Source organism: Kogia breviceps, chromosome 1 (genome assembly GCF_026419965.1).
Source record: "Kogia breviceps isolate mKogBre1 chromosome 1, mKogBre1 haplotype 1, whole genome shotgun sequence".
NCBI classification, from domain to species: domain Eukaryota; kingdom Metazoa; phylum Chordata; class Mammalia; order Artiodactyla; family Physeteridae; genus Kogia; species Kogia breviceps.
Genome location: NC_081310.1, coordinates 23,269,492 through 23,291,548, shown reverse-complemented (window position 1 = coordinate 23,291,548; position 22,057 = coordinate 23,269,492). Strand labels below are relative to the sequence as shown.

At 50.1% G+C, this 22,057-nt stretch overlaps 1 protein-coding gene across 1 annotated transcript in view; it reads left to right on the top strand.

Moving 5' to 3' along the window:
• The first annotated feature begins 1,315 nt into the window (after positions 1-1,315).
• The window catches only part of ITPKB (inositol-trisphosphate 3-kinase B), a 97,801-nt gene continuing 77,059 nt past the window's right edge, over positions 1,316-22,057 (top strand). The window contains exons 1-2 of the mRNA XM_059068832.2: positions 1,316-1,587; positions 2,968-5,088. Of these exons, the coding sequence (XP_058924815.1) occupies positions 3,181-5,088 (1,908 nt within the window). The 5' untranslated portion in view covers positions 1,316-1,587; positions 2,968-3,180. The remainder of the gene's footprint in view (positions 1,588-2,967; positions 5,089-22,057) is intronic.

The following is a 22,057-nucleotide window of genomic DNA, read 5'->3' as shown; positions in this document are numbered from 1 at the left end:
CGAATTAGAGGCAAGGGTAGGGCTGGCTTCTCTGCCTTAGCAACTGCCCAGATCCTGAGTCAACACCTGAATAAACTCTGGACTCTTTTTCTTTAGCCCCATTAGGGATGGGAGAGGAACCAGGCTGAGTCTTTTCAACAAGGCACGTTGAAAAAACAAGTAGGACTCAAAAGTGTCTCATTCCTGGGAATTCTTAGCTAGAAGATCTCAGTTTCAGATTTAACATGAGTCTTTTTCTGATGCAGCAGCAGGCTGCTTTTCTCACTTAAAGAGTATTGTTACATAAACAAGCAAGAGATGGGTTTGCCACAAGCGAAGTCAAAATTTCCATCTAAATTTTAGCTAATAAGACTATTAGGACTGATTCAGGCTTTAGAGTTTTACATTTCCTGATCCTGGCAGCCGTGTTTTCCCTCTTTCCACTAAATTCTGTAGTGTAGAATTTAGGGAATTATGGAAAACACACTTGCAGCACCAGAGCTTAAATGGGGTAAGATCCCTGCCCAGTAGTAATTGCTGATGGTGGGGGAAAAAGTCTTTTGAAAATCATCCAGCTTAAGGAGACTGAGCAAGGGGTCTCAGGCCTTCTTAGTTCCAGGACTATCCTTTTTCTTAAAATAACTTTGAGAATTGAGTGCAAAAATATGCCAATGTCACATTTGCTGTGTGCATTTAGTAACAGAAAAATGTGCAGTGCAAAGGCGTGTTTATACAACTAGCAGTTGCACTGCAAAACCATCAACAGCTCACAGCCCAACCAGTCTTCCAAAATACAAGTGTGAAGCATTTAAAATCTGCAACTCTGCAACGAGGTGCCCACAAAGTACCTTCTTCGAATTTGCATATTTGTGTACAAGAACACAAACCGTTTATATAAGGCTTTAGCCTGTTTTAAATGTTAAAAAAAGTTCCCATGATTTGCTTTGCTTAAACTGCACGCTCAAACTTTATTAAAAACATTTTTCAAAAAAAGTTTCATAAAGCTAGCCGTCAGCGAGGCTCACTGGAGGGTGTGGAAAATGGATCGTATATCTTTAACCCGCAGAAGTTAAAAGGGTTTTTTTTTTTTTTTTTTGGTTGTTAGCTAACAATGGAAACTTTTTTTTTTTAAGTGTTTCCCTCCCTCGGTCTTGCCAAGCAATAGAAAAAAAAGAAAAGAAAAACTTGTTCCGCTGAGTTCAACCCCAGACAGGCTCACAACTTCCTTCCTGCTTTCCTCCCCCAAGCCCCCGCCTTTCTCCCTCCTCCCTCCTCCACCCCAAACCCCCCCGCCCCAACTTTTTTTTTTTTTTTTTAATCGCACATTGAACAAACACTGAAGTAGCCGGGAGCAGACACTGACAGGGGTAGTATCTCCACAGCCCACAAGGGCGTGCAGGGTCGGCCGGCGTCGCCACCGCCCAGATCTCCCGCCCCGGCCGAGGAGCTTTACCTCTTTTTTCCCATTACCCTTTTTTTTTGTCTTCCAAAAGAAGTGAGGAAACCATTTCCGAGCTTTTTTACTTTTAAAGCCATCTTTCTCCTTCGAGGTCTGCGTCCCCGGGCCATGTAGTCTGCACAGGACGCGGGAATCTTGAGCAATTGCAGGTAAGTTTGGCGGCTTTTTAATGGCTCTCGCCTCCGAACCCTCTTTCCCCTCTCTCTCTGCTCTGGAGCGAATCTGAGGGTTCCAGGTTCTGAAAAGGCGCAGAGAGGTGGGCCGGGGAGACGGGCAAGGGGGCTTGATTGGGGAGGGTGGCGTGGAGAGGAGGGAGAGGCGAGTTTTCGGCGTTTCCCGTGCTCGCCTTCCGGGCCGCTGACTCCCCGCCGCCCACCTCGGCGCGCTGCAGGCTTCCACGGGCTCCGGCCGCCGGGCAGCCGGCTTGGCGCCGGGAGAGGCTGCCCAGGATGCGGAGAAGCCCTACACTCGGCCGCGCAGCCTCCGGGCTTAGAGCGGGGCCCCGGGAGGTTTGCAGAGCCCGGGCTTCCGCCCGGCTGCAACCATGCACACCCTGGAGTCCTTCCGAGTGGGCAAGGGTCCCGGAGCCCGCAGAGGCAGCCGCGTCGTCCGGCACAGGGTTTGCGGAGTGCGGACTGGCTGTCCGCGCGCGTACGTACACGTACACACACACACACACACACACACACACACACACACACACACACCTACGCGGGGGGCGACAGCGTGGGGGGGGGCGGCGTGTATTGGTTCCGGTACAGGGGACGAGCAGCGCCTCGGCCCCGGGCGCGCGCAGACGCACCCACACTCACAATACACACTTGTTTGAGGACTGGCGACAAAGCCAGTGCTGAAAAATGCCTAGGCTGCGGTCCCGCCGCGCGCCCAGGCCGTCGTAGGCCGAGGGACACAGCACCAAGACCAGGGTTAGGAAGGTAAAAGGCAGGCACGCAGGGGTCTTCCTAGATCCGGGCTCACGCAGCGGCCGGGGAAGGCAGGTCCAGCTCAGGTTCCCTCCGAGTCGGTCCCTGATGGTCAGAGAGGGTGGAGCGAGGAGATCCTGAAGCCCAAGGTGGGGTGGGGAGCTGCCCCGTTACACCCGATGTAACCAGTGTTTGCAAAGCCGAGGGGACCCAGAGACGGTGGAGGGGGTGTCCTCACTCTCGGAGAGCTCGGAATCTGCCGCGCCCCGCACATAGCCCGCTTAGGAATCAAGTGGTTGTACAGTCCCCCGCCCGTCCACGCGGCTCTGGAGGCAACTCTTAGAATTTGGAATTTGAAGGGACCTTCAAGCGCATCACAGTCTGGGGCGAAGGGTGGGAGCGCACTCGGAAAACACACCCACAACCTAGCTGGCGACCGAGGGCCCCCGGGGTTTGTGTCCTCGCCGTGCCGCACTCCCTGTTGATAAGATGTCCAGTGGTATCGATCCCCGACAGATTGGGGGATCCCAATCCCAGTCCTAGTCCCCTAGCCGTCCCCCGCATCCTCCGTCTGGGGTCCTGACTTTTCTCCTTGTGTCTCCACAGCGGCGCTGTTGTTTTCGAACTCTGGGCGAGGGCTGAGCCCGCGGTCTTGCCCCCCGCCCAACGCCCAGGCCATGCCACCCCATCCGCTCGCGGAGCCGCGGCCGCCGGGCCTCTGGGGCTGAGCCGGGAGCCGAGAGCCGCGGGAGGAGGAGGCGCCGGCGGCGGAGCCGGAACAGGAGCGGCGGCGGCGGGCAGCGCGGCGGACCCAGTACTATGGCTATGTACTGCTATGCACTCAACAGCCTGGTGATCATGAATAGCGCCAACCAGGTGAAGAGCGGCGGCGGCCCTCGGCCCAGCAGCAGCGAGACGCCCCCGCCGGCGAGGAGGGCCGTGTTGAGCCCCGGCAGCGTTTTCAGCCCCGGGAGTGGCTCCTCTTTCCTCTTCCCCGAAGCCGAGTCGTTGTCGCCAGAGGAGCCCGGGAGCCCCCCGGGCTGGCGGAGTGGCCGGCGCAGGCTGAATAGTAGCAGCGGCAGCAGCGTGGGCAGCCCGAGTTGGGCGGGTCGCCTAAGAGGCGACGGGCAGCAGGTGGTGACCGCCGGTACCCTCTCCCCTCCGGGGCCGGAGGAGGCCAAAAGGAAGCTTCGAATCCTACAGCGCGAGCTGCAGAACGTGCAGGTGAACCAGAAAGTGGGCATGTTCGAGGCGCACATCCAGGCGCAGAGCTCCGCCACTCAAGGGCCCCGCAGCCCGCGTTTGGGCAGGGCTCGATCGCCCTCCCCGTGCCCCTTCCGCAGCATCAGTCAGCCCCCAGGAAGGGTCCTGGCTCAGAGTGAGGAGCGGAGGACAAAGTCCTGGGGGGAACAATGTCCCGGGACTTCAGAGGTCGACTCCGGGAGAAGAGGAGTGACGCCCAGCCAACGCCTCTCGAAGGACAGAGAGGGAGTAGCACCTTTCCCTGGCCCTGCTGCCCCAGCAGGCTCAGCGGCTCAGGGTCCAGGCGCTTCGGTGAAAATGAGGAAGCCGGTCCCGGCCGGACCCCATTGTGGCTCACGCATTGCTATGGAAGTTGACAAGAGGGTTTCTCCTCCTTTGGGAACTCAGAATTACCAAGCTCCCTTGTTGGGGCTGGTCGGAGTGAACTTAACGATGGCCACAGAGGTGGCAGCGAGAGCCACATCCACTGGGCCACACCATCCACAGGACCCTGCCCTCACTGAGCTGTCCGAGAGGGCCCGCGAGCTTGGGGGTGTGTACCCCCGGGAGGCCCTGGCCAAGAGTCAGGGGCAGTCTTTGGGCAGTGAGACAAGTCCGGCCCCAGAGAGGGGCGGGCCCCGCAGTGGAGAGCCCCCTGGGAAGGTGGGGAGAGGAAATCTGCCCGGTGGCATGCCGGGCTCCGGGGCGTCTGAAGCGGACAAAAGGCCAGAGGAGAGGACTGTGAACGCGCAAAGTCCGGCGGAGCCCCCTGAGGCCCCGAGCTGGTTCAGGCAGCCCGGAGACCGGGGCTCAGTAGGCTCCGAGGGGACCCAGAGTGGGGCCCTAGTGGCCAGGGAGGCACGGCCGCGCTCCAACAGAGTGGATGAAGGGTCTGTGTTGCTGGGCTTGCTTGGGGGCAGCAGCTCAGCACAACCAGGCCCCGGGGAGGTGGAGGCGGGGATTCCCTCCGGCGGCATGCTGGAGCCTTTGCCCTGTTGGGAAGCAAAAGATCGGAAAGAACCTCAGTGCCTTCCTGGGGACAGGGTGGGTGTGCAGCCTGGGAGCTCCAGGGTTTGGCTGGGCTCCATGGAAGAAGCGGGTCTGGCCTGGACGTGTGTCACAGGGGTGCAATCCGAGGGGACTTGGGGAAGCCAGCCTCAGGGCAGAGATGCCCACCCCAGCCCAGAGCAGCTCTCCCCAGATCAGAAGGACAAGGCTTCCCGGGGAGAGGCCTGCAGCCGAAGCAATATCCCTGCCGTCATCATTACAGACATGGGTGCCCAGGAGGATGGTGCCTTGGAGGAGGCGCAGGGAAGCCCTCGGGGCGGCCTGCCGCTGAGGAAACTGTCCTCTTCCTCTGCGTCTTCCACTGGCTTCTCCTCCTCCTATGAGGACTCGGAGGAGGACATCTCCAGTGACCCCGAGCGCTGCCTGGACCCCAACTCTGCCTTCCTGCATACCCTGGACCAGCAGAAGCCCAGAGTGGTAGGTCTTGCCCTGAGATTTTTCTAGAACTTGTGCTGCTGTCATGCCCACGTGTCCCTTTTTCTTACCTTCTACTGAGTCAGAAAGACTCTGACCAGGGCCCTGGGGCAGTCACAACTTATAATTCTCTCGGGGTGTGTTTGCTGGGGAGGTACCTAGGCACTGGCCATGCACTTTGTAGCTTGGACAGCGAACTGGAGTCATTTCTGTTGTTATTTCCATGTACATCTTAAAAGACATTTTTTAAGGTACCTCTGGTAGGTCACCACTCATTTGGGGGGAAGATAATATTCATGAGTGTTACCAAAAGCTTCCTGGTGAATCTCCGAAGATAGTGAACAGAGCTGCTGAGTGTAGCTTTTGTCTGATCAGGTGAAACACTTAATTCTGTGCTTCATTTAGGCGGAGGAGAACTGACAAGGATGTCATCGAATTAACTCAGGCTCTACTAATAGGCTAGGAAAATGAGTGACGTGATTCTGGAACAGGGCCCTGAAACCTGCAGATGTGGCATTGGCCGGTCTTTTGGGTGAACAACCACCTATAGCCTCAGTAAATTGTCAGGACATTGCAATATTTGTGGGGCCAGCAGAAGATACAGTTTGATGTATGAATTAAAATGAAAACTAGGCTTTGAGCTAAGCAGATAGTTTCTTTAATAACAGAATATTATATTACATTAGGTTGAAATGCATCTGGGTGATATCCCTAGGGTAGATACCTCCTCATGGACATGCTTGTTGGCTGGTACAGGTACATTTCAAGTACGTTTTCAAGTGCATCTGTTGTGATTCAGCACACTGACATCTTGTTCCCGCTATGGCGGTAGATGGGTTTATTTCTGTACACAGTTCATCTCAGTCCTAAGCTGTTTTCACTCTTAGGAGGATCAGAGCATCGTATGAAAGATGTAAGAGTTGAAGCTAGCGCTTCTGAAAAGGTCTGGACTTTCTCATAGCTTTTCCAGAGTCTGGGGAATTTCCTAGTTCGGTGGGTAAGGGGGGGTTCTTGTGCTACCTTGGGCGAAAGTCTGCATTTTATTGTCATAGGTAGTCTTCCGATTTAATCTTGAATATCAGGTACTATTCTATTCACTGTACCTCAATAAGTTAAACCACAGCAACTGAGAACTTTATATTTCTACTCTACATGCTGCTCTAAGTTATTCTGGACTCCAAAGCATGTGTCTGTCAGACTCCCACTTCAGAAATCACAGTCTGAATCTTTGTAGACCAGGCGTTTCTTTTCATGAGATTCTGCTTTCTGCGGATGATGTGGAGGCAAATGCATATGCAGAATCTGGCCCCAATCAGCCTGGCATTTGGGGGCCAGCACAGGGCATCTGGCATGGGCACAGCACCTTTAGAGGAGGGATGGGCCACATGGAAGGGGATGGATGGTGGTGAAAGGCAGGTGGAAAATGCTTCTCACTGAAGGTATGGCTCAGGTTTCTCTGCCTTCTTGCCCACAATTAAAGGTCTATGAGATGGTCCTCTGTTCCACTCTTCCCTTTGGCTTTTTATACCCTGGAGCGTAGCCAGTATAGCCAAGTTGTTTTAACTTGTTCTCCAACTTTCCATTTGCCCTTTCTAGTGGTGGATTAGCCACTCCTATTGGCTGGCTCTCAAAAGTATTTTGTGTGTCCCGATGTTTGAAAAGGTCTCTTGTCTGGAAGTGAGTTAAAGGGGAGATAAGTAATGATAGATGACAATATTTTTTTTTTTTCATTTGCCAGAGGGATGCCAGCTGAGAAACCAGAGGGTTGAGTGGTGTCAAGGTAGCGAACAGGTCCAGAGGTAGAAACGAGGGCCTGTCCGTGGTCCAGCCTACCTCCCTTCTTTAAACAAGGTTTCAGACACCCACAGAGAAGGGCCATGGAAAAAGACCCTGCCAGCCTCGCTCTCTGGTCATGTGGGGCTGATAGGGAGTGTCTGTGGGGGGAAGGGTGGGTAACCAACTGGAAATTATGGGATCCTAGGGACTTTTGAGCTTTTGGTTGAGTGCTTGCACGATACGCTCAGTTTTCTTTTTCACATACAGATTGTTGTGGCGGAGCCTTATCTGTGACACCAAAACATCTAACTGCTCCTTGAGTCAAAAATCACTTGATTACCTGAGATTGATATTTTGTCTACAGAAGGCCAGACAACTTGACTGACGGGGCCTTTTGGCTCGGCTGTTCAGCGTTTTACAGATAAAAACCCAGCCGGCGCTGTTTGAGGCTCTACAGTATCAGTACTCGGTCCTCTCCTCGGACTGTGCTGCTTCTGTCTACACTGCTGCACCGCAATCAGCGGCCCCTGTCCTCACCCGTGCGCACCCTCCCACATACACTCCCAGCAGCCCCCTCACACACACAGGTTGGAAACTGCATGTGCAGCCTTCTGGTCACACAACCAACCCCTGACCTTCAGACCCGTACTGAGAACCCTTTTTTTGTGTGCTGCTGTGTCTTTGAGCAGAGTTAGACCTTCCATGCCTCGTGTGTGCGGGTGGTTCTTTGCTTCTGCGGAGGGATGACTGTGTGTGACGAGGTAGGCAGGCAGAGGTGACAGCCCTGCAAAGCCTGGAGCCTGGCTGCTGGGTTAGCTCTCCTGCTGTGTGGCCTCCCTGCCTGCCCATCACTGTGAGAAGTCCCAGCGCCAGTGTAGGGGAATTCGAAGATGTCCCTATAGTTAAAAACAAAGTGAAAAGCAGGTTCTTTGGAAATGCACTCTGAAACGTATTTAGCCATTTAGATTATGCAAATTAGCAGAGGCCTTTTGACTGAAAGGGAATGTGGTGAGAAGCGCCTCTGCTCATTTGCTTCCATGGGTGGGAAGGAGCTGTATGCAAAGTGCTTCAGGCCTTTCCTACAGCTCAGGCTTCAGATATGCCTGTGTCTGAAATAGTGTTCCGAGTTTTTGCTCCTCTGTGTCTGTTTGTAAAGGAGCCGGCGCTTGAAATTTGCTCAGAAGTAGTTGTATCACGTGCTTTGCGTTCAATGGCTTAAATTCAGGCGTGTTTACATTTACGGTTTTCTGAGATCTGAACAGAAGCGAATTGCACTGAGGAAGAAGGGTGTTCTCTCTTGTTCTTTAAGACAACTAGAAATTAATCAACAGTTCTTGACCTCCCTGTGTTATTCCATTTAAAAGTAACTGAGCCATTGAAACACCAGGTTTAAAGTGCTAAATTAAAATAAGCATGTATCTTCCAAAAATAGATTTTCTTGATTTATTCCAAAATTGTACTATCAATCATGTGTACAAAAACCAAAACAAAATGCTGGTCTAGTTACCTGGGGGACATTTAAGGAATTATAATACAAAATCGTTGCCTTCTTGGTGTTTACTATTTTTTCAGGGCCATTGGAATTTTGTTTCCTTTAGTTTTTGTGTGTGTTGACTAGTTTTGTTGTCTTTTTTAAAGTAAATAACTAATATATATCGTAAAAAAATTCGAGCAGTTTAAAATCATTTTATGTGGTTTTTAAAAGTGTGAAATTTTTATTTTAGGGTAAACCCAATTAAAATTTAAAAGCCTTAGAGGGATACTTACTTAAAAAAAAAAAAAGAATCTGGTGGTATGTACTTTTAAGTGGGAAATTCTTATCTGGAGGAGAATATGGAAGGCCCAGATTTATGGGGTCATGAGTTCGGGTTGCATATGCTGTTTTCTTAAGATGGGGCACCCTTTCCCCTCAGGTGTGCAGCCAGGATCTTTCTGGAAAGGCTTCAGGACCTTTCAGATCTGGGAGGACCCCTAGTCATTTATGTGAGGTTCTGGGTGTTACCCTGATCTGTTTAAGAAGGGGGAAACCAAGATTCAGAGGGGCAAAGGAACCCAAGGGCTGCAGCTCTGGCTCAGATTCCTCCTTTTAAAATATGCATTCTGCGTGAGGACGAGCTCATGGGGGCCTGTAGAGTTCTAACTCTCTGTGACTATGTAATTCCAGACATTTGATTCAAAACCTGCTGTATGTGAAGTACGTATCAGGGTGTCTGGAAATGTGACAAGATTTCTTTGGTGTGGACCTTGGGCAGTCGAGGCCCAAACTGGGCACATTTAATTGTGTGCTTTTCCTTAAGATCCATTAATTATCTGCCTCTCATCTCTCTTAACTGGAAGAATGGTTCTTTGTAATTTCACATTGAAAAAGTATCATCAAAATAAATCAGTACAATACCCAAGATTCTCGTTAATGGTTAGACTGATTGATATTAGAGGCTGTGCTGGTAGGATGCCAGCGCATTAACCTGACAAGTGAAACATGCATTGTTCTCTGAGGACTTCGGCCTCCTCAGATAGTTAAGTTTGGAAACTGAGGCTTTGCCTCTGCAGAGCCAAAATGTCACTTCAAAGACCTCGTTTTATCAAAGATAAAAGTAATTCCTCCAGCTTGAATCCTTTCAAATAAAGGTGGGGCGTAGAGAAAAAGAGAGATTGGTGTTTAGGCATCACAAAAACACAGCTCAAGATTTACCAGGTTTTTAGGTTTAACAAGAAAAAACATATTAAACTGGACGGCTTCTGCTTTTAGAGAAATGTATTTCAGGTGTTACAGAAAGCATTTTCAGAACTTTGGTTTTTAGCGCCAAATTGCTACCAAGCCACTTTTCTGATTTTTTTTGGCACATGCCAGTTAAATGTAGTTACAGATTAGATTAGTTCTGTGTAGTTTATTTATATTCCTGGGAGCATTGATAACATTGTTTATGCTTATTTTATTTTGTCAGATTTCAACATAGTTGTCTAAAGGCAGAATTTTAAAACATTTAATGGAAAGAGTTTTATATCTTGGTTGAAAAAACTTTGTAGACTTCAGGTAATCAGCGATTCAGGATTAATTTACGAACTCTTCTAAATTGTGTTGTGGACACACTGTCAGCATGGTAGGGTCTATATATATAATTTTTAAAAATTTATTTAGGCTGTGCCGGGTCTTAGTTGCGGCACTCGGGATCTTCAGTTGCGGCATGCCAACTCTTAGTTGCAGCATGCAAGCTGGATCTAGTTCCACGACCAGGGATCGAACCTGCAGGGAGCGCGGGGTCTTCTTCACTGGACCACCAGGGAAGTCCTGGTCTATGGGTTTTGATAAGAGATGAGATCTTGGCATTGTAGGTTATACACATTGTTCCCTCCAGTCCATGACAAATGTGCCTTGCAATGATTTTTTTCCTGACTGGGTGGAATTGACCTTGTGAATGGTGCATTTTTCATGAATTGGGGAGCTCTTTGCTTACAAAATCACACCAAACCCAACTGTGAACTCTCTTGTAACGTGAAAAGCCAGTTAGAGCGCCAACCTCCATTGTCTCATTGGGATACTTGGGATTTTTGTAGGTCCGGTTCTCTTGAGACTGTGTGCCCTCCTGTGGTTGCATACTGTTATCTTAGTTAACTAAGGACTGTGGTACTACAGGTGGCCTCAACACATGGAAACAGTCAGCATTGTAGCATTCCCTCAGACCGATGGGTCCAGTCTGCTAGACTGTGGAGGCCACCCTGGGGGTCTGGGAGAATCTGGTCCAACCTGGTCTCATGATCCTGTAGTCAGACTCGACTTGCTGTAATTCTGCCATCAACTATATCATTGTGGTTCCCCCAGACACCTGGTCGTTCATTTTTCCAGGGGTGTATTATTATTTTAAAGACAATTCAGGTCTCCTGGGCTAAAAGACACTGTAGATATAAATATGATCTCATTAGGAAGTTAGGCCTCTGTTCTTAGAATTTAAAAAATAACAATTTTTTTCCTATAACCTACATAAGTATCATAATATAAATCTGAGTCTGGGAGAGGCTTTAGAGCTCATTTTCTCCAATATCCACATTTTACAGGTGAGGAAAGCGAGGCCAGAGCATATTCAATAGTCATGTTTACATTTTTCTTTTCCCTTAAAAAACCTCATGAGTGGATAAACTCCTTACTCACTTGGGGAGATCCACCTTGGCTTTAAACATGGGACGTGTTTTTTAAATGTTTGTTAAAGGAATGGGTGAATGAATGAATGATAGACAGTAGCTCTGCTGCATTATCTACCCATAATAGAACTGTCGAGTCATCTGGGAGAGGAGGAACAAAAAAGGAAAAAAAGAACAATTAAGGCAGGCTCATTGCTTATTCCTCTGACCTTCCTGCCATAGGAGTAGGGGTGCCAGACTGGGGTTTAGGAGACCTGGGTGAAACCCCAGTCTGCACATGGCCTGCAAGCCCTCTGAAAAATGGAGAGAGTGGGCATGACCTCACGGGGTGGGGGATGAGAGTTCAGGGAGGCAGTGTTCTAAAAGTGCCTCGATGGCTCCTGGCACATGGTACAGGCTCAGTTAATGTTAGTGGAGGTGGAATTAGGAGACATCTTAAGTACTGGTGGGGCAGTGTCTATTTGGAAAATTTGTTGGGTCCCTTGGAAGAAATTCTTGGTAGCAACTCTAGGATTTTGTTGAAGTGCCACTTTTACCCAGTACCATCCTGGAAGATGATTCTGCCTCACCCAGTAAGTCTGCAATGAAATGGATTTCTCAAAAGACTGGTATTCACAGGCTACCCGTGAATTCACATGCTATTGTGGGACCACAACAGCTTCCTGAAGTGTATTTCATGGAACATTGAGAAGAAGGCTGGTCTTACCCTGTGTCTCTGTTTCCTAGTGTAGTTTCCTTTGGTTTAGTTATGGGGCCGGGGATCAAAGACCAATACAAGCCTCAGGGAACAAGATCAGGAAGGACACCTTCTCACAGAGTGTGTGTGCAGGGAAGACCACTGATGTTTCTCAGGGGAAGGCAGGGCCCTCCAGGCTTTCTCTGATGAGGAATGATTTACGATCATCATTTCACTGGTAAGCCGAGAAGCAGGCTTTTGACTAACTTGTCTGGTGTGTTTCTCAGCAGTGCCATTAAGAATTCACTCCTAGAGATCTGATCTTTCCCCTCCATTGAGCTTTACTTGGCCATTTTATTTACTTGATATCACTTAATGGAAACCCATTCAACAAAAGGTATCTCTTCAGGCTGCTTAGTCAATACTACATTTTTTATTTCCTGAAATGTTTATTTCTATTTTGCTCCAAACCAGCTGATAAGTTTTATAAGTAACCAAAAGTAGGAGCTGCACACAGTATAAGCAAGCAGAAGGAACCTTTGCAGCTCATATTTATGTATGATTTAATGGGGTCGGGGGGGGGGAGCGTGGAGGAGGGGTATACTTGCTGTATACTCTAAGTATACTTGTTGTTTTTTATGTTTTTATTTTCCCATCTCAGAATAAGTAGGAAAAAACTTCTCATTTGACCTGGTGGTAACCAGTATTCAACTGAAGAGACTCCACCCTCTTGAAGGTCACTGTTATCCTGTTAATCTAGCATTTTACCTTTGTGGTAATATTCTGGGTGGAAAGGGAAAATAAAATGATACAGCATCTCAAACAAAGGCATTGAGATAATTTCCATTGACCTGGTGACTAAGATTAGGGTTTCCCTACCCCAGAGATGATATACATATTGTGAGGCCCGGTAAGACTCTGTCCTTGCAGAGTCTGGTCCATTTGCTCACGTTTATAAAATTGCTCTTAATGCATCCGGAGGGCAGGAATGAGGTACTTTGGCCTTGGGCTTTGGGGGCTGTGACAGTTGTTTTCTTTCTTTACCCTTCTTAATGGGTCCTCTGCATCCTGCCCCCCCATTCCATTTAATCAGGAGAAGTAAACTGATGGTTTATTGTTCTTCCAAGAAGAAGCTGTAATACATTTTATATTAGCAGTGCTTAATATTTTCATTCACTATGGGGAGTCTTCAGCGTGCCTCAGGACAGAGGGATTTGGTTCCCTGGTGACCGGCAGGCAATCCACCAGCTCACCTGGCAATTTCTCTTGGTATGCTGAGAGCTGGTGGGACCCGGGCAGTCACCCGGGAGGTCCCTGCACCCCCAGGCGGTTCCCAACGAGTGTTGTTCCAATTTCACTGACATTCTTTCCAGGCTCAGCTCAATTTGTTTTCTTCTTCTCTATGGCAATTGATGACTGAGTCTTAAAATGTATAATTCAGCAGGATCTTGTGCTAAGTGCTTCTTCCACAGTCCTGCAGGAGCTGGTGTTTGGCTAATCCTCTGCTATGCATGGGTGTGTAAGATTTTCTTTTTGCAAGTTAGCTATCTGGAGAGTAGGTTTAATACAATACATCTCATAACTATGGGGAAAGGAGACCGGCCGGGGTATGGAGAGGAACTCAGGGAGTATCACTTCTGTAATCCTTATCTAACCTGAATCTGTTAGCAGGAAACTGAAAAGGCCTGTGTATGACAATGAGATAAACAGTTTAATCTCTTAACAATGTCAAGTGGAAAATCCAACCGCAGCCAGTAACTTAAGAAATGGCTAGGAGGTTTTGTTGGAACAGCAGATCCTGAGACCCAGGTTGCTGAGCCAAGGGTAGGAAAATTGGTTGCTGTATGTTCAAGCTGGGAGGTTGGGAAGACACTGGTTTGAGAAACTACTGAAAAATCCTTACGGCTACAAAAATATGCTATCGTAGGGGACATTTTGCATGCGTTATCATTGATGTCTTAGTCTGCATGAGGCCATTGAAACCTTTTCCTCATCTTCATTGTCATCATCCTTGTCACAGCATTTAAGTACTCATTAGTAGTCAGCATCTTGCTAATTCCAAGTAATTCAGGACATGTAAGACCTTCTCTGAGAACTTTTCTGGGCATACTCTAGGAGTGCAGTGTGCTGGAAAGACTAGGACTCTCAGATTCGGCGCTTGGCCTCTTTGGGCTTTGGTGTCCTCATCTGTAAAATGGGTGCATCGATAATCTTCCTACATCATGTGGTCTTTGTGAGTCTTAAATGAGATCGTGTTTGTAGAGGCATTTTGAGAGTGTATTCTTTCCCGCCTAAATTTTTTCTTCACGAGTACTGTGATGTTGCCATTTTTCCCCAGATTTTCTCTTGATTTCTACAGTACTCATTTGTTTATTTCTGTCATGCACACTCTAAGTATATTTGCTGTTTTTAAATAAACAATGATCTATTTTATTTTTCCAATTGATGTGTAATATTGCCTTATAATATTACATTAGTTTCAGGTGTACAACTGTGACGTTGTTTTTAAAGCTTTCCCAGAAGAGGATGGACCAGGGCAAGCACTGCCCCAGTGCAAGATATTCCCACATCTGTGTTGCTGAAAGAGAAATCGCTAAGGACTCTGTCAGAAACAACCTCTATGTCCACAGCAGAGCCAGTTCTGACGTGGACGTGGCAGTGGGCCCGGGGAGCAGGGATGAGTAGACGTTCGGAATTACATCCTAGTTCCACTCTTGGCTGCTCAGTAGCGCCGCCTCCTGCCCAAGTGACCATCGAAGCCGGTGCTGACTGTGGACGAAGCTTCATGCCCCCGTGGTTTGCTAACTGGCCCACGGAGATGCGAATGTGATGGACCTGAGGAACGGCTGGAGGGAGCGAGGAGGGGCCACAGAGCAGGGGTCTGATGTTCCTGGAACAGGTCTGTCAGCTCCTGAATAATTGAGAGCAGACTCCACTCCATCCGGAGTCTGAGGATGCTTAATGGGAGCATTGATTTTTCCAATACTGAGTTGTGGTTTTCCCTTCTGTGTCCTGGAAAGTGAAAGGGAGGAATTCGGCAGTCTTGGGTTTTTTTTTAAAGCAGATATTACACTCAGCAGATATTTCCTGGGCACTTCCTAAGTATGGCTGGGCCCTGGGCTAGATCCCGAAACCCTTTCACAGAGCTGGACCTCCCTTCTGGTGGCTGCCCACGTTGAGAGGCAGACGTGGCACCCCCGTGGCTGCCCAAACAGCAGGCATTTATCTACCGCCTCTGTCTGCAGATACCTGTGCTTAGGAGAATGGCTTCATTGATGCTATCCCTGTCCTTGGGGATGTGCCCTCTAAGGCAGAGTGGATGCCAACAGACAGACTTGAGATTTGTGAAACTCAAGAACAAGTTGTCTAGCCATTAAACGAGCACATTCATTAAATATCAGTTAATACATAATGAACCAGTGTTGGCATGGGAAATGCAGGAAGCTTCAGTGCGTGTCGTGGAACAAGGGAGTAGAGGAATTGAATTCGGGCGACGTCCATTGAAGACAGTCAAGGCCTCGAGGGGTTTGCTGTCTCTGTTAGAAGTGGTCAAGCAAAGGGTCTATTCTGGATCCAAAGACTCTGCGAGGTTGGAAGGGAAGAGGGCACGCCCCTCCCTCTGCAAGCCTTAACGCCCTGCCTCGAACACCACGCACATTGATGCTCAGCAGATAAAGGACGTAGTGCTCGGACGGCTAAAATGGGGCCTCGGGAGAACCCCCGTCCCCACCCCAGTCGACCAGAGGGGCATGGTCAGGAAAACTTGGGAGGGACTTCTGCTCAGTGAGTGTCTGCTCAGTCTGAAGCTTTGGAAGAGCCCTGGGGGTGGCTGGGCTGGGTGGCGGGGCTGGCTGTGTAGCCCCTTCCAGGGAGAGAGCCCTGGTGTGGCGTCAGGACAGGCCTGGGTTTGAGTCTAAGCTCTGCCACTTCCTGACCGTGTGACCCTAGAGAAATGTCTTAACCTTTCTGTCCCTCAGTTTCACCATCCGTGCAATGGGGCTGCTAATACCAGCCTTAAGGTTGTGAGCCTTTAACGAGGTCATGTGTGAAGTGCCTGGCACAGTGACGACATACTATATAAATGCTCAGTAAACAGCAACTGCGGGGACTTAGAGGCAGCTGTGCTCTTGTTCCTGAGAGGTTTATGCTGAACTTGCAACGTCCACCATTCTCTTTGTTTAGGTGAAAGTGACGAGGGTAACCAAGGGAGTATTGCTGGCTGGTGTCCTTCTTCCCCTAGCAGAAAAAATGGGGGCGGGGTGCTCTTTGATGCTGAGGTTGGTAGGAGGTCTGTGCTAGAGCGGGGAGGAAGTGAGAGGGTCTGCTGGAGAGGGGGGCTCTGGCCAGCCACACCTGAAGCCACACCCTCACTTCGTCCCAGACCTTGGCAGGGACTTCACTTCTTTGAGCCTTGGTTTCTTCTTTGTCACCCACAGAGGGTGAGAACCCTCTGTCACGTGCTGTTGTGAAGATGAACTGAGACCGTGCGGCCCGAGGACCTGGCACAGAACAGGCAGGGTTAGAGGCAGCCCCTCTTCTGCCCCCCCGCCCCCGTTGTGACACTAACTTGCCTTCACTGAGTGGCCTCAGCCACCTCATCCCAAAGTGCAGTTACTTGTGAAGGATGATGACAAAATAGGCAGCAGGACTTATTTTTCCAAGAAGGTTTCTCAGTTGCAGGAGAGGCCTCACTTTGTCACCGGGGCTCAGAACTTAAAGTTTAAAAAACAATCCATTATATTCAGTAGCTTGGCAAGAGGTGTCAGGTTACTCACCGGGGATCAGCCTCTTTTTTATTCTGTTTTGGAGGTGGAAACTGGCTGAGGTCACCCAGGCACGGGAGGCCCAGCCTTTGTGGGTGAAGAAGGCTCCATCTCTTCTCTCCCCTCCCCTCTCTCCTCTGCTTTCTTGGTGTGTCTTTTAGAGTCACCATTGCTCATAAGAGAGAGAATGAAATATACATAACATGTGTTTAAGAAACATCACCGCTTTGTATAGCTGTGGCTCTTCCTGCCAGGGAGGTCTTTGAACTTGTATGTGATTTAACTGGCCTTCATTGCTTTCCTGTGCTGTGTCTGCTGGCGGGCTGGGCACATGCTTATTAAGATGTTTCTTATTCTCTTTCTTAGAATAAAGAGATGCTTTCTTCCACTGCAGACCCAACTGACGTCTTGAGGCCCAGACTGGTGGTCTCTGCAGCACGCTTTGCACACCCCAAAGGAGAGTGAGCACAGGAGAGCCTGCCCAGCACTTTCTAGCCACACGGCTGCTTTTTGCTGTTGTCCTGGCTGAGCAGACCCGGCCTGCTGGCCTGTTCTCAGGGCTGAGAGGGTGGAGGCTGGTATGGAGGGAGAACGCAGTCAGGCGGCCGGGCTCAGCTGGACTGACCTGGGCATACCAGCATGCTTCGGAGTTCCAGGAGGGCCTGTGGGAGTCTGTGCAGGCCCAGGCAGGAGCTGGGGTTCTGTGGCCACAGTTCCCCGCCGAGCAGCACAGACTGTTCCGGGGCCAGACATCACCATAGTCTGGGGCGCCCTGCCTGCCAAGCACGGGCTTCTACTTTGCTGCACACTCGATGTGTGATGTGGAAATCCCTCTTTCCTCCTTGGCTGTAACGTGGGGTGGCAGCCTGTGGTGTGCACCCTCGGGGTTCGCATCCTTCCTGTCTGCCGCTGGTCCACGCTCACCTTCCCACCCCAAGACGGCCACTAGGCATCCGGGCAGAGTTTCCAGGCCCTAACTGTTGGGTCCGTCACGTGACGTTACTGGGCCACGCACCTTTCTGGAGAGGTGGGTTTCAGGGCTGGCCTTTGCCAACATCCGCCCTCCCCCGAGCCCCAGTCTCCTCCTGTCCTTTGCAGGGATGGAGGGGCTGATGTCTGGAAGGAGTGAAACCACGAAAGGAACTTGTTAGCATGTGGCAGCCTTGACCTCAGAGGCGGTCTGGAGAGTGAGGGCACAGGACAGTTAACTCCCTATTGCCCCGACCTGGAAATATACACAGGACGGTAATTAGTTTCCATCCCAGGCTAAAGCCATACGGAGCAGCGTCTGGGATGCTGTTTACACTGCGGTATCACACCGCACATTAAAAAGCAGCCCGCTCCCTCCGGAGAGCCGCCTGCCCCCTCACTGTGGGCTGGCTGCTGGTTCACGCTGAGAAGCTGAACAAAGCCTTGCAGGTCAGAGGTTCTTCCTGGCATCCTTTCTTTGGCATTCTGCACTGGCCTAGATTTTCTGATCTGTCACCATTGGCCTCAAATACCACATCCCCAGGGGAAGGCAGGAGCGTCTCACCAGGAGATGCAGAGGAAGGGAGCTGGCGCTAAGGGTCGATGGGGGTGAGCCTGGCGGGAAGTGCCCTGAATGTCCCAGGTGGCACACTGCTGGGATTCATTAGCTTGACCTCCGACCGTGGTTTGCAGACATGTGACACTGACTTTGGCAATAAGATTTCAAGAATTTCAGAAAATAGTTCAGTATGACTCCATGACCAGGTACCGTAAAAGAGGATGTAAGTCCCGAGTAGAGGCTTTACAAAGTCAGCTGCACGAAGGGTGGGATGGAGGAGACCCAGCTCAGCAATATTTCTTATGAAATTCGCTGGGAGTCGTAATGTTAACAAAAACTCAGCGTGCATTAGCTGGTGGTGCAGCTGTTACAAATGCCCGGCAGTCTTAGGCTGCACAACAATAATCAAATAACAGTACCTAGGATTTCAGAAGTATCCGTTCTGTGCCAGGCACGTTCCATGAGTTACTTCATTCAGTTTCTGTCAGGTGTATATTACCTTCTTCCTTTTGCAGCGAGCAGACCAGGGATCAGGCAGATGAGGTGGCCAGTCCCAGGGGCACAGCTGGGCACCGGCAGGGCTGGGATTTGAACTCATGGGTATCTCCCAGCTCCCTGCTCCTTCCATTGTCTGTCACCTGGAGGAGAGAGGAAGGGGACGGAGCTCTGTGCGGCGGGATTGCTGAGTTTAGTTCTGGGCTCCGTGCTTTAGGAATATGGGGACTAATTGTATTGAGTGCAGAGGAAGATGCCGGGCTGACGAGGAGTCTGAACCACAGGCCTTGGAGATGGTTGAGGGAACTAGAGTTGCTTGTTGCCGCGGACATATTATATCTGGGGGGGCAGGAGAGTTGCCTTCACATGGTTGCCTTGGAGTAGCATTTTAGTCTGGTTCAAGATCAGTTTTCTGTTCACAGGGGTGGAACTGAGAGAGGATTCTTTTCCTTCTAAATGAATGGGCCTTTGTACAGGAACACAGATCGGTAGATGGAACGCAGCAGAAGGGAGCTAGCTTCTGGAGCTGCCTCTCGGCCCCCGGCCTGGTGGAAGAACTCCTAACCCAAAAGGGCAATAAAAAGTGAAAGCTCCTCACTGCTCGGACAGAGCTGGGCCGGGAGCCCCTCACTGTGGCCGGAGGGGAGGGCATCAGGCATTTGTCCTGCAGCCCCCAGACGCTCTGGGGACTCGCCTGCCCCCTCCCATAGGAGAGAGAGGGCAGTGCTGCCCGAGGACAGGGGTCCCCGCAGGTACAGAGCAATGATTTGTACTTGTCCCATTTCCTCAGGCCCCCCAGAGGGGCGTCACGGGCCTCTTCTTTTCGTGGGTTCCTGGATTCAATTATACGGCGCAGCCCCAGGCATTCTGGCCCCTTCCAAATGGCACAGGTGAAAGCCTGTCCTGGGTTTATATTTCAAACACAGTATTAGCACCTCACTTGGAAGTGGGTGCATCAGGTCGCGTCACCTGCCTACAGACTTCAGATAAATTAGGAGAAACTGGGTGAGCTGAGGGAGGAAGTTTATTCCAAAGGGGCAGGTGGCCGGGAGGCCCAGGCTTCCCATAGATGATTGCCTCGGGGCTCCTGACCTACAAGAAGAGACTTTTCTGTGCATAGTCTCAGTGGGCAGAGCTGAGACCTGAGGGTGTGAGCTCCCAGGATGCCGTGCTTCTCCTTAGAGAGGAGCACAGCACTGTCACCGCATGAAGGTGACCTCCGGTGAGCACCAGGTAGGGGCCACGTGGGGCAGTGAGCAGCGCCACAGGCAAAGACAGGCAGGGGTGGAGGGACTGCCAGCCTCTCACGGGGTCCCTTAGCTTGTCAGCTCGAATTCTCAGCCTCAGCTTGGCCTTATGAGACTGAAGAAAGTCTCACTTTTAGGAGGGGACATCTAGGTGGTTTCCAGTTTTTGGTTCTTTAGATAGAGCTGCTGCGAACCTTCACGTACTGGTTTTTGTGAGACCATAAGCTCTCATTTCTCTGAGCTGAATGTCCAGGAGTGCAGTCTCTGGGTCGTAGGTTGTTGCATATTTATTACGTTTTTTAAGAAACTGCCAAGCTGTTTCCAGAGTGCCCACACCCTTGTACGTTCCCACCAGCAGTGATGCTGTTTCCCTGCACCCTCTGCAGCACGTGGTGGTGGTACTACTTTTTATTCTAGCCACTCTGATAGCTATGCAGGGCTGTCTCTTTGTGGCTCTAATTGGTTTTTCCCTGATGGTGTTGAACATCTTCCCATGTGCTTATTTGCCATCTGTATATCCTCTTCGGTGAAGTCACCTGACTTAGAAAAAGAAAAAAAAAAAAATTCCACAGAGTTGCTGTGAAACCATGGGCAGGGGTCAAAAGCCTTGGGCATTGGTCCCCCGCCCCCACACGAGCTTCCCCTCTCAGGGCTTCAGGAGGTGAGGGTGCTTGGTCGTCTCTGAGGTCCCTTCATGCCCCAAGCTTCTCTGACTCCAAAATAGCGCGGTGACCTAGAGCAGCGCCTCCTTGGCGGGACCGCGGTGTGCAGGAGGGAGGTCCCAGGCGTCCTCACCCACACACCGTCAGCTCTTGTGTCCTCAGGATCCCGCCGAGGCTGACTGACGGGTGCTATATTTAAGGAAAGGTGTCGTTGGGCCTGGACATAAAAGGAAAAACAAAGGAAGAACTGTCGAGTGTCTCCGTGCCCCCTCTGGGCCTCGTGGAAGGCTGTGGCCCAGCAGGCCCCCGTCCCCCAGACCCTCCTTCCCTCCGTGTCTCCTCAGCGGGGCCTGTGCTGTGCGGTTTAGTTTTGCAACACGGTCATGCTGAAGGTCCCAGGAGTGCTTCCCTTTTTATGTTAATTAAACAAAAAATGTGTCTGTGTAATTTAAAACCGCTAAGGACAGGGGTGACTCAAGTCATTTTCCAGGGTGTACTGAATCGCACCCTCTCACCCTCGGCTGCTTGGCAGTGTTGTTGATTTTTTCGCCTCTTGCCTCCTGTGTCAGGAGTAGGGGTGGCAGGAAGTGGTCTTGAGTGTTAATGGAATTGCTACCAGTTTGAGGGCCTGCTGGAGGGTTTAGTCTCCACTGGGAAGCAGGGTAGATGACATCTGCTTAAGAGTGTATTTATTTTTGTTTTTCTGCCTAATGATGTATATGGGACTTTACAGCGTGTGAAATAAGCATCCTTGATCTTCGCATCAGTGAGTCATAAGAAATGAAAAGACATGGTTGTTTCTCCCTCGGTATAATGAAGTATAATATTTGCAAAATCTACTTTGGTGAAATTGTACAAACAATCTAGCATAAAGAAGGAATTGTTTTCTGTGTGGGCTTAGAGGAGTTTCGGAAAAAGAGCAGAGGAGTGTCCCTTGAGCTCGGCCCGGGCAGTGGAGACAGTCTCCTGAACGTCGATGGTCACGGGCTTTTCCCCGTGGCCCGTTAGAATATTCCAGCACATTGTAGCGGTCATTTGATTGGGTCCAAGACCAAAGATAGAGCTGAATCATATGATGGTTTGGTTCAGAATGCTTTTCTGGTTTGGTACTTTTTGAAAATCTAGGTTTATTTCTGGTTTGAACTTGTTCAATAGAGTTAAGAAAAAAAAAAAAAACCCTCTTGTTACGTTCCTGGTTCAAATTAAAATTTTATATTTGCACTTGGTTTGAGGTTGAACAAATAAAACATATTATGGCTATTGGTGAGAAGTTCATTTTGATTCAAGTCACTTCTCCAGAGAGCATCACTGTTATAAAACTCATTTCCCCATGAACTTGCATTCTTCCAGGATGGTGTGTGTGTTGACCTCATTTCTTAAATATACTGGATAATGAGAGTTACTATACTTGCATTAGTACTTTGCAATGAACTAGAAGTAATAAAATGCTTAACATTAAAACCAGCAGAGGTTTTGCTAAATGCACAGACTTTGTCTTCTTGGGATCAGGCGTAGGGGTTTTTTTTGTTTTGTTTTTTGCGGTATGCCCGCCTCTCACTGTCGTGGCCCCTCCCATTGCGGAGCACAGGCTCCGGACGCGCAGGCTCAGTGGCCATGGCTCACGGCCCCAGCCGCTCCGCGGCACGTGGGATCTTCCCGGACCTGGGCACGAACCCGTGTCCCCTGCA